This window comes from Schistocerca piceifrons, chromosome 1 (genome assembly GCF_021461385.2).
Source record: "Schistocerca piceifrons isolate TAMUIC-IGC-003096 chromosome 1, iqSchPice1.1, whole genome shotgun sequence".
In the NCBI taxonomy this organism is placed as follows: Eukaryota; Metazoa; Arthropoda; class Insecta; order Orthoptera; family Acrididae; genus Schistocerca; species Schistocerca piceifrons.
Window position 1 is genome coordinate 841,582,322 of NC_060138.1, and position 15,681 is coordinate 841,598,002.

The window sequence follows — 15,681 nt, forward strand, 5'->3', positions numbered from 1 at the left end:
ACAGGGCTTATTATACTAAAACACATCTTTAGTGCTGTATTGGAATCACCATCATATAATTTTCTTTATTTCAGAAGGAGAAGTTGGTGATACATTCATATGATTCAATTTTATGAGTTGCTTCTTCAACGTACTGTTGTGATTTTTCACTTGAACTGTTTGTCCCTATACTTTCTACTACCTTTAAGAAATGATTATTACATATATTTGCTACCTATGACTCATTATTTATAGCCCTTCCCCTCAATTCAATAGTAATGTTATTCCCTTCAAATGGTTCAAGTCTTATATTAATGTCATGGATGCAAAGAGTATCTTTCAGATTTGAAAAAAAAAAAAAAAAAAAAGTCTATCTATGGAGTGCCCCATGGTTCCGTGTTCGCCCCTCTGTTGTTCTTGGTGTACACGAATGATTTGCCAAACCATCAGACAGTTGCAGAAATGGTGATGTTTGCTGATGACACTAGCATTTTTATAAAAGGATACACTGAGGATAATCCACATCAGAGGGTCTCTAGGACAATAAATGAGATAGGAAAATGGTTTAGTGATAATGCTTTGATCATAAATAAGGATAAAATGGTATTGATGAATTTCAGTAGTATTAAAAGTAAAGCTAGAAGAAGAGTAAAAGCTGAGTTAGGGAACTATGTTATTGCACAAGCTCCATATACAAAATTCCTAGGTATATGGGTGGATGAGCACTTGAGGTGGGAAAGGCATCTAGAAGTTTTGAGTAAAAAATTAAGTAAATGCTGCTATGTGCTAAGAATGCTTCAGGAATGTTGCAACATTGAATCATTGCTGTGTGCCGATTATGCTTACATGAACAGTTTGCTTAGATATGGTGTGATCTTCTGGGGAAATACAGGTATGGCAAAACAATCTTTCAAACGTCAAAAAAGAGCTATTAGAATAATGAAAGAGGTTCCCTGCAGAGTATCATGCAGGAAAATATTTAAAGAATTTAAAATAATCCCTCTTCTTAGCTTATACATCTATGAATGTGTATGGTTTTTGAAAACTCACCAGGAATTTTCAACATTAAATAATAAATTTATTAACCATGAAATAAAGAACAGGGATGATTTTCACAGAGACACCCAAAGAGGAGCACTCTACCAAAAAAGTGTAAACTGCCAGCCCAAAATACTTTTTAGTGCATTGCCTTCTACAATAAAGAAAATTAAAGAATTTCACAAATTCAAGGTAGATCTTATACAATTTTTACTAACACATAGTTTTTATAATGTTGAAGAATATCTGAATATTATTTATATATACTGATTTATTATCATTTATATATATTTATTATTGTATTTATTACCATATTATGTTTATTATTATATTATATTTATTGTTATTTATATATACTGATATAAAATATTTGTATTTATTATCCAAGTTTTTGAAACAAATTAAATATAAGAAACAATATTTAATTGACTACATTCATACAATGTATATTGTTAACAGATGAATAAAGAGACTGAATTGAATTGAACTGAATTGAATTATGTTCTATGGCTGGTTGTTCCATCTGTTGTATCATTACACTCCATATAGCCTTAAGTATATATTTATAATTACTGGTTTATGACATAAAGTGCATGTACCCTGATTTTTCATTAATGTTTCAGAATATTTCTGAGTAGTTTTTGTGGGCAACTACTTTAGGATCTCTACTTGTTCTTGTTAACAGATACATTTCCCTTTTCTTTTCACAAGGTACTTTGACCCTCTAGTGATCCACAGTTTTTTACATTACTGTTTAATGTACTTTCTGACTAGCTTATGCAAAAGGCTATTGTCATATAATGATATGAATTCATTATGGAATACATAAAATTTTATGGCAGCATTTGGTTCAATATAAATTGCATTCAAGTTACCTTTTGTAACTATTCTTCTCAACATTTGTTCTGTAGTCAATAATTACTTTAACTTTTTATCCACTGAGGAGTATCACTACTGTAAGGCACTACCTTATTTATCCTAACTAACTGTGTATCATAATTAAAGAGAGTGTTTGGTACTGGATAAACAGTTATTTTCTTACTTTGACCTTCAGTAAAGAAAACATAATCAATCAAGGTCCAACTGTCTTTATCCACCTGTGTTGGGGAGCTAATACTGAGATCAAACTGTAGGATCCAAATAAGTTTTGCAGTTAATTTTCTTCAGAATCCTTTAGAAAATATGACTGAAATCACCACAGACTATTAATGGCTTGCTGATGTCTACAGATAACGTAGTAAGTAATCCAAATTCCTTATAAACAGTTCAAAATTTCCCAGAGGGGATCTATAATCTATATACAACAATAACAAAATTAACTATTTTATAGTATTAATTCATACACACACACACACACACACACACACACACACACACACACACACACACACACACACATGCAATGCACGCTCGCACATGCACTTCTATATGCTGCTCACTGCAAAAACTATTTGTTCTCTCTTTATATATGATCTACATGAGTAAGATGGTGGTGGTGGTAGTTAGTGTTTAACGTCCTGTTGACAACGAGGTCATTAGAGACGGAGCGCAAGCTCGGGTTAGGGAAGGATTGGGAAGGAAATCGGCCATGCCCTTTCAAAGGAACCATCCCGGCATTTGCCTGAAAATATTTAGGGAAATCACGGAAAACCTAAATCAGGATGTCCGGAGACGGGATTGAACCATCGTCCTCCCAAATGCGAGTCCAGTGTGCTAACCACTGCGCCACCTCGCTCGGTCATGAGTAAGAAGCTAGAGCGTAATTTTTTGTAAGAAACTTACCTGACCTTGTGATTATGTGGTGCTCAGAGAGGCACAGAATGTCTGTTTTTTCAGAGCCCTCTAAATTATCCAAGCAAGAAGCTTTTTTACCTTATTAGCCAGTCCTCTAATATTCTGATGAAATAAGTTAACCTTGCTTTTCTGTGCATTGTTAAGGGTTTTGTGGGGCTTTTCTGTTATTTTAATTTATTTCATAAAATAGTACCTGAATCCTGATTGTAACCTAAGAAAGGTACCTCTCAGACACAAGGATCTTGCTTTGTGTAATAGTGGTGCCATATGCATTTTCTGCAAGAAACTCAGCCAACCTATCTTTCCCTCTCTTATTCTGGTGTAGACCATATCTAGTATATACCCATCTCCCAATTGTAGCAACAGGCACCACAGTTGTATGCGATCTCGTATCAGTCTTCAGCAGCATGCTCAATTCTGTGTTCAGACAGCTCACAGAAGTTTTATCTCAGGGCTGGTCATGATGCTGTAGGACCTCCACAAAACTCACATTTGTGTATGTATTTGCTACTCCTATTTCATCTTGGTCACCCTTAATACTATAATTTCTGTATCCAGCCAGGCTGTTCCCTGCTCTCCCTAATATGATAAAATGAGCTTTTTTTGTCAAATTCTTGGCACAAATTTCATATGTCCTCTGTCACCCTGTTCCTAGTTTGTCCTGTACCATCTGACCTACACCCTTTCCATGACTACTACCTCTAGCAGCAATACTCTTTTCTTTATATTCTATTTTGGTGCTGACCTACACTTAGTTTCTTTCCTAGAAATCTGCTGCATCCTACTGTGACCTACAGCTGGATTAGTGCTCTTCCTTTCCTACTTCAGGTAACAAGTCAAATTTATTTGATACTGTAAGCTCAAATGTAGATGAAGAAACTGAAGAGGTGTTCCCTTTTGACCATTATGTATTATCTTTACCCAGTTCACGTGATCTTCCCCCTTCAACCTATCTTGTTTTGCATGTTCTAATTCAGCGAGAAGGACAAAAATCTCTGCCACCTGTAATTTTAATAAGAGTAAATACAATTATGGGCTCACTGACCAAGTATTTAACCCCCTGCATTTCTTTTATTAGGCATGTGTAAAGTCAATGTTTGTGCCTTTTCATTAGCTCCTCTCCATAACTCTGGAATTACACTGTCAGTGCTTTTCATCAAATCAATGGGAACATTTTACACTGACTGTGGGATAAAGTAAAGTTTGGAGTGTATCAAATAATGTACCTAACTCCATGCTCTTGTAAATACTCAGCATTTATTGAGAAAATAATTAAATATAGCACTTTCAGTAATTTGAAAGATGCAAACATAGTTCATCAGAGTATACTGTGATGGTCTTTGCACACATAATTTGAAGAATATAAAAAACATTGTAAGAAAAATTTTAAATCTAATTTTAAAAGTCTCAGATGTATAATGAAAATATTCATTGTGCTGTCTTAGAAAGCAAAATTTTTGTATATGAGATGAAAGGCTGCAATAGTATTTTATATATTCTTAACAATGGACAACTAGACTGCTATTATGATTGCTAGAGTGCAATTACATTGATATATAAAATACATCAGAGATTCTCTTCCAAGACTTCTTCACACAACAAAAATAAATAAAAAATAAATATCAGTAATATACATTATCCTATAGTTACTTGCTTCCACAAAAAAGTATGTGCACAAATGCCTGTCTTTGATTTTGCATGTGTCCATGCACAATAATCTTTTGTTTCAAATGTGTCGATTTGTCATAGGCCTTATTGCAGGTGGCAGGTAGGCAATGTGCATGACATGTTACAGAGGCAGGAGAGTAAATCAACCAAATGGCAGTACGCTCGTTCAGCTTTGGGACAAGGATTTTTCTTTTCGTTGTATCTTTGCTGCTGCTTCCTCCTTTGCAGCACCACGGCCAAGGTATGCTGCGATCCTACAACATTTAAAGTACATTAGAAGAAATAGGTGTCCTGCAGAAGTGGAGCACAGAAACTACAGCATAAAAGACCTAAAAGTTCATTACAAATATTGTGAATATACATCACAACTAGCAGAATATCTGTGTTTGCCAAAATTTGTAGCACAACATTTCTTATTGAGATATATTAAATCTTGATTTTTGTTGTCCAGAAGCAGGAAACAAGGGCGAGGGGACAGGATGTTACACCATGTCATCATCAACATAATGAAATGGAAAACTAGCTTAGTTGGGTGAGGACAGGAGGAAAACTGACTAGGGTGTTGAATCATCTTGGTATTTGCTGTAACTCTAAAAGTACTACTGCAACATACATTACTTTCATATCTGTTGTTATTCAGTTTGATAAATTATGTTTTTAAGGAGTTTCTCTGTCTATTTGTAAATGAGACTGAAAAGTGGGAAACACTTAGACAGCTGAAACACACCAAAAAAAGAAAACGTTTTTGGGCTTCAGATATAACGGCTGATCAAAAAGTTTTCATTTGAGGGTGTTGCTGCAGTGTATATGCAACATGGTATGACTCCAATGTGGGTTTATATGCACAGACATGTGGACAAGGGATTAGTCTGGCATTTGTGTGTTTCTGACATGCATGTGGCAAGTGAGGAAATGTGAACTACAGCAACGTTATTACCAAATCAAGTAAAAAAAAAAAAAGGGGGGGGGGGGGGGGGTGCAATGTACTGTTATTCTTTTCTTGGCTGCCAAAGGACAAACACTGGTAGACATCTACTGGAGAATGAAGAATGTGTATGAGACAGCATGTCTGTCAAAAATTGCCATTGCATCCAAGGGGTGCTGCTGCTTCATGATAAAGAACATCCCCATATTAGATATGTCATAATGCATAAGTTAAACAACTCAAACGGGGGACATATGCATACCTGCACTATAGTCCTGATCTCTCCTCATGCAATGATCATGCCTTCAGTCCCTAGGAAAAGGCCTTGAAGGGTCAATGATTCCTCTTGGATAAGGATGTGCAGCATGCAGTTACTGACTCCTTCAAGCAGTATGAAGTGTTTTACCAAACATCTGTCTTCAGCCTCATACATCAATAGAATGATTGCCTCAATGCTCATGGCAATTTTGCCTGATTGGCATACTGATTCTGAACTGTATGTCCTTTGAATGGAATCTTTTTGATTGTCCCTTATACTTTCTTCACAAGGAAGAAAAGGCATATAGAAAATAGGATAGCAAAAATAAAATGAATAGATGAAAGATATTAATAAAGATCAATTCAGATCCTGGACCCATTGTGAAAGAGAAGTTACCATTAAACAAATTAGAAGCACTGTTTTAAGTACTGAGATTTAAATTCTTGAGTATTAGTGACTTGCTAATAATCAAAAGGCCACAGATGAGGAAACAACATTTGGAAATACATCAGAGAGTACAGATGAGAATACATAATAAGTAGACAAACTGGAAAAAAGTGAAAGATAGAAAATGAAAGGCATGACAAAGACAGAATTGAGAGAAAGGGACCTGCAAAATAGTGCTGATAAAATGAGAGACAGAGAAAACTGATATAAATAATGGCAAAATGAGTAACATAAACCGAAAGTATATTGAAGTATTACACCCATCTTCAGAGTTCAGAGATGGAATCTGAATTACCCAGTTTACTAGGATCCATATGAGTCTAGATAAGCAAACCTAAATCTTCCCAGGGTAGACAGTTGTTTATATCAATTTGTTCTGAGGTTCTATTTTCTGATCTCCTTGTCAGTTTGGCTTTCAAAGCTGAAATAGTTGTTACTGTAAATGAAATTGAGTGGAATAATGAGGACTGATTTCTTGTGTTTGCAGTTAGAAAGGCACTACAAAAAGTGTTCAGCAGCTCACAGCCCGTGCACATACAAAATGTTCATTTAAAGTTGGTGACACTGACAGTGATGAAGATATCAAGGAAATGTTAATGTTCTGTATAAAAAAAGGATGTTTGAGGCAAATGGTTATTTGGGATATGAATCAAAGAAAATGAAATACAGAGATATTAAATTAACATCTAGAAAATGGGCTGATCTGCATTTGCATCAGGAAACCTAGTATATATTGTGCCAACAGAGCAGACCAATACCAGATATTTATTAATGTAGTGAATGGTTAATAATAAAAATGTGGAGGTAGAGCACACCAGACAAAAAATTAGGCACCCCCAGATGGCATCATACTGAAGTTATTATGTTTCACATTCATGGATCATTTGCAAGATAAACTGGGGGGTTGAGAGCACAAGTGTACAAGTGGCAATTTCACAAGAAAATGATCTAAATGCAAATTTGGAAAGCTAGAGTGTGGATCTCTTCTGGGTAAGAGTAGTGCAAGCAATTTCATGCATAGTGCCACACTTCATGATCATAAAGTTAAAACTCTAAGTCAATGTCTGGATTCTGTTTAGAATATAACTAGTACAAGTAAAATGGTGGATAGAACAAGAACTGATGTTATCTTTAATGAAGGTTAAGGTGTGCATATTTCTACAAGTACAGCAAAAGCCTAATACACATAATTTTAGGAGAACTTACAGCAATATTTAACGCATTTTTAAATAGCCCATTTTTTGAAGTACCACTTGTATATCTTGTGGCAAAATCAGTATATTGAGCCAACATATCATAATATCCTTGAAACTGGTTATACATACACAAAATGTTAATGATTTTGATCTCTCTGAGCATGCATTTGTTCCCTGAGACAGGATGGAAGCAGTGAAGCAGGTCAGCAGAAAGTTTTCAGTTGTGGAAATGAAAACAGAAAACTTTCTTTCAATTAAAGCCATGGATGCTGTAGCAAAGGATGAAGCTGCTAAGCACATAGAAGGAAACAAAGTACAATGGAGGAATACTGGGTGAATCTGAATCAGCAAAGAAAACCCTCTAAAAATGCATTTCAAGTATTCAGTAAACCCTGATCTTGTGTTTAAAGAAGTGAGTTTTAGGAGCCATATTATTGGTCCCCCATCAATACTTCTTTTTGCAGCCTATGCATCAAGATGAGTTTGAAGTAAAATTTCAGAGACAGAAAAATCTTCAGGAGATGAAAACCTACATCCCTCCACTTCACCATGAGTTCTATAATAGTATAACCCATTCTCAGACAGTAGTTTACCATTGTGTAAGAAGAGGGAGTGGAGACATACAAAGACTTGGTCAAAGAAGGAGGTGAGGAAGGCTGAAAAATGCACAACACAATACTACAGCATCATGTGTGTTGCACAGGAAGTTATTCTTTAAGATACCACAGAAGGAAATGATTATGATTCTCTAGACACTGACTGAGGGGATTATAGAAAGAAACTATGAACAATCTGTTGCATGTATTGGAACCACAGAAATATATTTTTGTTTAGTATTGTCTTTTTATTTTTATTTGCTGTTTATCTATTGTTTTTAACTTTGTATATTAATTTCACTTTAATTACTCACACATTCTTGTTCTATAATCAACATTTGTGTTGTACTATGTATATCATGTGTGTTGCACCAAAAAGTCTTCAAAATGAGAACAATAAATACAATGTTTTTGCTTGGTACCAGTTTCCCTCCAAGAAGTTTTAAGATGCGAGGAGTATAAAGTATTTTTAATATACTATAAAAATAATTCAGTAGCACTTCAATCTTTAACCATACCTACAACTATACACAAAGTAACTGACCATTAGGAAGAAATATCTGATGTTTCAATAGTAACTCACATAATTTCTAAACAGCCATTTACTCAGTTTGCTGCAGCAAGCACTTGTGCCACTTGTACTGCCAGCCCCACAATTGTAATGATGTTGAATGAATCATACATGTTGCAAATTAATTTGCAAAAATGGTTACATGCAGAACATTTATAAGTTTTTTAAAATTAGTTGTGCACATGTGAGTATGTTATTCTTATCAATCACCTTTTGCACATTACAATAACAAAAATTCTTATATGGAATAGGGGGAATTCTCAAGGACAATCTTTTTTCAGTTTGTTTTCAAATTTTTTCTGTTTGGCAGGCATTTTATGTCACTGGGTAAGTTATTGAACATTTTAATTATAACACCACAGCTATTCTTGATAATGGCCTCACTTTAGTAAGGAAGAGAATGCGCAAGTTTCATCATGTTTGCCATATCTAACCGATGTCAGTTGTCAATGATTAGATCATCTAGAGCTACCAAACTACAGGGATGTTGATGGTTATTTTTCACCATCTGTTCCAAATAGTTCCAGACATTTCCCATGAGATTAAGATTAAGAAGGCCAGCCAAAGTGCAATAAAGTCCTTAAGTGCTCAACAAACCAGGAATGTAAACATTCAGTCATGTGAACATGGCTGTTGTCATCTTGGAAGATGAAGTTTCCATAACATTCTCATCATGAAGATGTAGAAGAAAGATTGAACATGGTCAAAAAGAATCTTGAAATAAACACCCTGAGTAGCCCAAATGAGTAGGCCCAAGCAATGGTACAAAAAATCCCTAAAAAGCATCACAGAATTATCTTTGGCTTTAATTGCACCCCATACACACTACAGGTCAAATGTCTCATTGGTCTGTTACGGACTGAGCCCCTTGTATCATTTGAAAAGAGGCAACATCATGAGTCGTCTGACCACATTGCATGGATCCAGTCAGGGACTATTGAGTTTTGTGTTGTTTCACCCACTGAAGACCAGGATAAGTTCAAGAACATTTTTCCACACAAGCAGCTTACCATTTGACACCCTTCCCCTGCTCCCTTTTCCCAAATACATTTTCACCCCTGCAGCTTTTTGTCACTAATTCTGTTATGCAATGTACACAAATCTTGTAATTGGGTGTCACTATGCCCATTCCATGTTGGTGTCCCAAGCAGCCACAACTAATTGTGATACACCCCGTATAGAAATCTTAACAGTTGTAGCACATCTGGTGCCCCTCTCACTTGGTACCCCAAATGGTGGCTTGTGTTGCTTACATCTTACACGGGTACCGTTGAAGATATCCACATTTATAATTTGTCACTCTGAGGTACCTTTTGTGAAGCATCCAACTCCAAATGCCCTTTGCATGTAGCTCCCTTCACAATGTTCACTAAGAAACTGGGTGAGATACACCTGACAGCAACAATTCCTGTTGAGGTTTGAAACAAACTGTCTCTGATTAGGTGTGACACAAGTCTCTGATCCCTGTTAGTTAGGATCTTTTTACTATCACTGTTCTTATGCCATGTTACATGGCTGCAAGTGGTACACCATTCCTTATAGGCACCCATTGTTTCACCAAAGAATTGGGCAACTTCATTCATGGTGTAGTCATGGGTACATCCAGAAATGACAGATACTTTCTGCCATCCTGTCAGGTCTCCATGATGACCATTCTTACTATGCTGATTCTAGACAATCAAGTGGCACATAAGCACCACTTCACTGCCATGACTTTATATCAGTGGTGGAGGGTTTCGTGATCACCTGGAACCAATCTATGTCATCTACAGAGCTCTAGCAGGGCCAGTGTTTTCTTTTAAGGGGAGTAGCTAACAGCTTGTCTAGTGAGATTGTGGCTTCCCTGATAGTGAATTTGAAACTACTGCATTATTCCAGAACTGATATCACCTGTCATGATAACAATGCATGTAGACATTATACATGTCCACTCCCAGAATAATTTGAAAAAATTGGCACAAAACTATATTATTAAACTGGTCCTAAATTTATGAGATCTTAATTTTAGTGATCACTGTGTGTACTTCATGACACCATACACACATAATACTCAATTAATACTGATCCTACCTCCATATCATTATTGTAGGTCAAGCGGAATCCAATGTAGTTTACCATAACAAAAATTTCTGCCACCACCTGATTACAAAATTGTGTTAGATAAGTACAGTAAAAAATCATTAGTTCAAGTCTTCTTTGAGCATTATAGCAATTTGCTAGGCACAACCTTATGTTTTATAGTACTTCCTTGCCTTCCTCTGACCTCAAAAGCAGATCGTCTACTTAGTTCTAAGTCAACATAAAGATTATCATGGCACAACTTGAATTTTTTCCAGTTCAAAAGTACTGCCAGAAGTGAATGATAGTCAGATGCTAGAGCAAAGACCAATAAAGTTTCAGATATTGGTCCTTATGATTGTATTCTTTACCACCTGCAGTCATCAAGCTGGTCTTAATTCAATGAAATTATGACACAGAAATTTCTATTTATCGCACAGCAGTAGGGACAAGCAAGCACAGATAGTCACAAAAGCTGTAGTGTTGTAGAAGGTAGAGGAAAAGCATCATTAACAGATGCCAGTTAAATTGGAGAAGTCACCTAAGACTTTGGCTGAAAGAAGATAATGCAATAACAGGTAAAAGAACATTTTTGTCATTGTTGGCACTGATGATTTCAACTGCAGTAAGTTTTGCAAGTATCTGTGACTGCCTCATCCCCCAATCACTTGGTTGGACAGAAGTTATTTCAGCTTCTGTTTGACTTAATTTACACTTTGAAATCATTTTATTTATACACATTTCAGTTATTGTGGTCATACACTGAAGTGTCAAAGAAACTGGTACAGACATGCATATTCAAATATAGACATATATAATCATGCAGAATAAAGAGCTGCAGTCAGCAATGCCTGTATAAGACAACAAGTGTCTGGCACACTTGTTAGATCAGTTACTGCTGCTATAATGGCAGGTTATTGAGATTTAAGTGAGTTTGAAAGAGGTGTTATAGTCGGTGCACGACCGATGGGCCACAACATCTCCTAGGTAATGATGAAGCGGGGCAATTCCAGCAGGACAGTGCAACACCCCACACATCCCAAACTGCTACAGAGTGGCTCCAGAAACACTCTTCCAAGTTTAAACACTTTTGCTGGCCACCAAAATTCTAAGACATGAACATTATTGAGCATATCTGGTATGCCTTGCAATGTGCTATTCAGAAGAGATTTTCAACCTCTCGTACTCTTATGAATTTATGAACAGCCCTGCATGATTAATAGTGTCAGTTCCCTACAGCACTACTTCAGACATTAGTCAAGTCCATGCTACTTCATGCTACTTCTGCATGCTCACGGGAGCCCTACACAGTATTAGGCTGCTGTACCAGTTTCTTTGGCTATTCAATGAAATTCATTCATCAACTAACTTACAGTTCTGAGTGGGATCTTTTACTCAGTTCTTTGAGTTTTTAGCTGTAGCCTGTTATGAATTTGAAGAAAAATGTTTTATGCTCACAGCAGTTCACAATACTTTTGCTGAAATTTCTTGTGTCCTTGGTTACAGAGGCTAGCCTGTTTCAAGGTTTTGCTTTGGCTATGAACATTCTGTTGCTTCTTCAAATATTATTCAATTGCATTCTATTCCAACAATAGTCTTGCTATTTAAAGTATCTACAGGGTGTTTCAAAAATGACCGGTATATTTGAAACGGCAATAAAAACTAAACGAGCAGCGATAGAAATACACCGTTTGTTGCAATATGCTTGGGACAACAGTACATTTTCAGGTGGACAAACTTTCGAAATTACAGTAGTTACAATTTTCAACAACAGATGGTGCTGCAAGTGATGTGAAAGATATAGAAGACAACGCAGTCTGTGGGTGCGCCATTCTGTACGTCGTCTTTCTGCTGTAAGCGTGTGCTGTTCACAACATGCAAGTGTGCTGTAGACAACATGGTTTATTCCTTAGAACAGAGGACTTTTCTGGTGTTGGAATTCCACCGCCTAGAACACAGTGTTGTTGCAACAAGACGAAGTTTTCAACGGAGGTTTAATGTAACCAAATGACCGAAAAGCGATACAATAAAGGATCTGTTTGAAAAATTTCAACGGACTGGGAACGTGACGGATGAACGTGCTGGAAAGGTAGGGCGACCGCGTACGGCAACCACAGAGGGCAACGCGCAGCTAGTGCAGCAGGTGATCCAACAGCGGCCTCGGGTTTCCGTTCGCCGTGTTGCAGCTGCGGTCCAAATGACGCCAACGTCCACGTATCGTCTCATGCGCCAGAGTTTACACCTCTATCCATACAAAATTCAAACGTGGCAACCCCTCAGCGCCGCTACCATTGCTGCACGAGAGACATTCGCTAACAATATAGTGCACAGGATTGATGACGGTGATATGCATGTGGGCAGCATTTGGTTTACTGACGAAGCTTATTTTTACCTGGACGGCTTCGTCAATAAACAGAACTGGCGCATATGGGGAACCGAAAAGCCCCATGTTGCAGTCCCATTGTCCCTGCATCCTCAAAAAGTACTGGTCTGGGCCGCCATTTCTTCCAAAGGAATCATTGGCCCATTTTTCAGATCCGAAACGATTACTGCATCTCGCTATCTGGACATTCTTCGTGAATTTGTGGCGGTACAAACTGCCTTAGACGACATTGCGAACACCTCGTGGTTTATGCAAGATGGTGCCCGGCCACATCGCACAGCCGACGTCTTTAATTTCCTGAATGAATATTTCGATGATCGTGTGATTGCTTTGGGCTATCCGAAACATACAGGAGGCGGCGTGGATTGGCCTCCCTATTCGCCAGACATGAACCCCTGTGACTTCTTTCTGTGGGGACACGTGAAAGACCAGGTGTACTGCCAGAATCCAGAAACAATTGAACAGCTGAAGCAGTACATCTCATCTGCATGTGAAGCCATTCCGCCAGACACGTTGTCAAAGGTTTCGGGTAATTTCATTCAGAGACTACGCCATATTATTGCTACGCATGGTGGATATGTGGAAAATATCGTAATATAGAGTTTCCCAGACTGCAGCGCCATCTGTTGTTGACAATTGTAACTACTGTAATTTCGAAAGTTTGTCTGCCTGAAAATATACTGTTGTCCCAAGCATATTGCAACAAACGGTGTATTTCTACTGCTGCTCGTTTAGTTTGTATTGCCGTTTCAAATATACCGGTCATTTTTGAAACACCCTGTATAATCTACATCTATATTCTGCAAGTTACTATAAACTCTATGACATGCAGTGTATTTCATTGTACCACGAAATCATCAGATATCTTTCCGTTTGGTGATAGTCTAATGATTTATTTTCGAGTGAAATGCTTATTAGGAGCTAAGCATTATCCAAATGTTGGTCTATCTTGCCTTAAAAATCTTCTGGGTTGCCTGATTTTTAGTTGTATTTATGACCTTGAAAATGTGGCAGAGTTATACAAATATTTTTATATGTGATGCTTTAATGTGTACACACATCAGTGTAGAAAAATTTCTTTCATTTCCATTGGTGATCAAAAAACTTTTGGTCCTTAGACTACCGGTGCCAGTCAGCAATGACTATTTTCTGATCTGTTTTATGACAAAGCTGACGATGGTCATTGCTGACTGAAATCAGTATTTTAAGAATCAAAAGGTTTGTTATCATTGATGGAAATAAAAGAAATTTATTCTACCCTTCCTAGATTACTATTGCAATCCACGACCATGTCACAGCTTGTGACACGTCAATGTGTTGGTTGTTTTTTATCTGCATTGAACAGTCTTTCCACAAACACATCACAAACTTTGTGATGTGATGTTTTCTGCATGGCCCTAACTGTACCATTAAGTGGACTATACTGTCAGTATAGACTAACCATTTTGCATCCATGTGTCTACACTTCAACACCTGACCTGCCCAGAGGAATACGAGCATTAATGGCTTGGTCTTGCCACATGTACTTGGAGGTACTAACCAACTTAAAAACATGTGACCTGCATAGCTATAATTATTAGTCTGCAAGTGACGCTGTTCAGTACACCTTCCTCAGCCACCAGTAGACATTTCTGCCCTTATATCCATTTTATATCCTTTGAGCCTGCACGTGTGTGTGTGTGTGTGTGTGTGTGTGTGTGTGTGTGTGTATATATATATATATATTGCTTCTAAGTTCAGTTAGTTTTCAAAACAGTTATCATATAGTAATATTCATTCCAAGCTGAGGATTATTTCCAGTAGCAACAATTAACATTAATAATAATAATAATAATAATAATAATAATAATAAATCTCTTATGTTTCAGTCATAACACAACTTACAGGATGAGAATCAGATCCACAACCATGACTGAGGCTGAAAGCACATGGAAGGCTCCAGGAAAGGTGTCAATAGTGACACTGAAAAATCCTGTATAAACTGGTGTTGCTATGAGAGGTGTCACAGCCTCCAGTGTGACTGACATGGCAAACACTTTTCCTGCAGGCAGAAGATAGAGTGATTAGATTAGATGTTCTTTTGTCTGATAGATCCATAATGAGGAGATCCTCAAAGAAGTAGAACTTGTCATAAAAAAGGCATGGTGATATTTCTTCCAGAGATACTAAGTGAAACGATCTTTATGAATGTGGAATAAGTCAAAAACTCTTAAACACAGTTTCATTTAAGATGTAATAGCCAACTTGTCAGAAAATATGCAAATGTACAATACACTGAGGTGCATATGATAAATCTTAGGCTGTTGTAGCTACACATCATTGAAGAGGAAATCAGTTTACAATACTTATTTATGTTGCTCACATAGCTGCACTTAGAAGGAACTGGTCACCAATAAATCATTTAGGATTCTTTAAACTAAGATTAATTAGTAGTTAAACTATTTATGGCTGGAAGTAAGTTGTTGGAAATGTTTGTTCCAGTATAATTGACACCTTTCTGTATCAAAGTAAGTGACTTTAAATCTTTGTGAAGACTATTCTTATTTCCAGTATTGGTTCCCTGACCCGAAAAAGAAGTATATTATTTTCACTAGCTGCGGCATGGGTAACTGTATTTATCTTTTACTGTATCACAATTGGTTTCTATAATAGTTATCAATATTGAAAAATATGTTACATGTATTGTACCTAATGTGTTTTTATCAGATTATGTTTCTTATGTAAATGATGACTACATCTAAGACTATAGTAGTGACATCTATTTAGG

At 36.8% G+C, this 15,681-nt stretch overlaps 1 protein-coding gene across 1 annotated transcript in view; it reads right to left on the reverse strand.

The window, feature by feature from the left end:
* Window positions 1-4,405: 4,405 nt before the first annotated feature.
* Window positions 4,406-15,681, reverse strand: part of LOC124775606 (thymic stromal cotransporter protein-like) — a 92,572-nt gene continuing 81,296 nt past the window's right edge. Inside the window, exons 7-8 of the mRNA XM_047250438.1 lie at window positions 14,799-14,955; window positions 4,406-4,733 (exon numbers count right to left, since the gene is read on the reverse strand). Coding sequence (XP_047106394.1) covers window positions 4,646-4,733; window positions 14,799-14,955 — 245 coding nt within the window. The 3' untranslated portion in view covers window positions 4,406-4,645. The remainder of the gene's footprint in view (window positions 4,734-14,798; window positions 14,956-15,681) is intronic.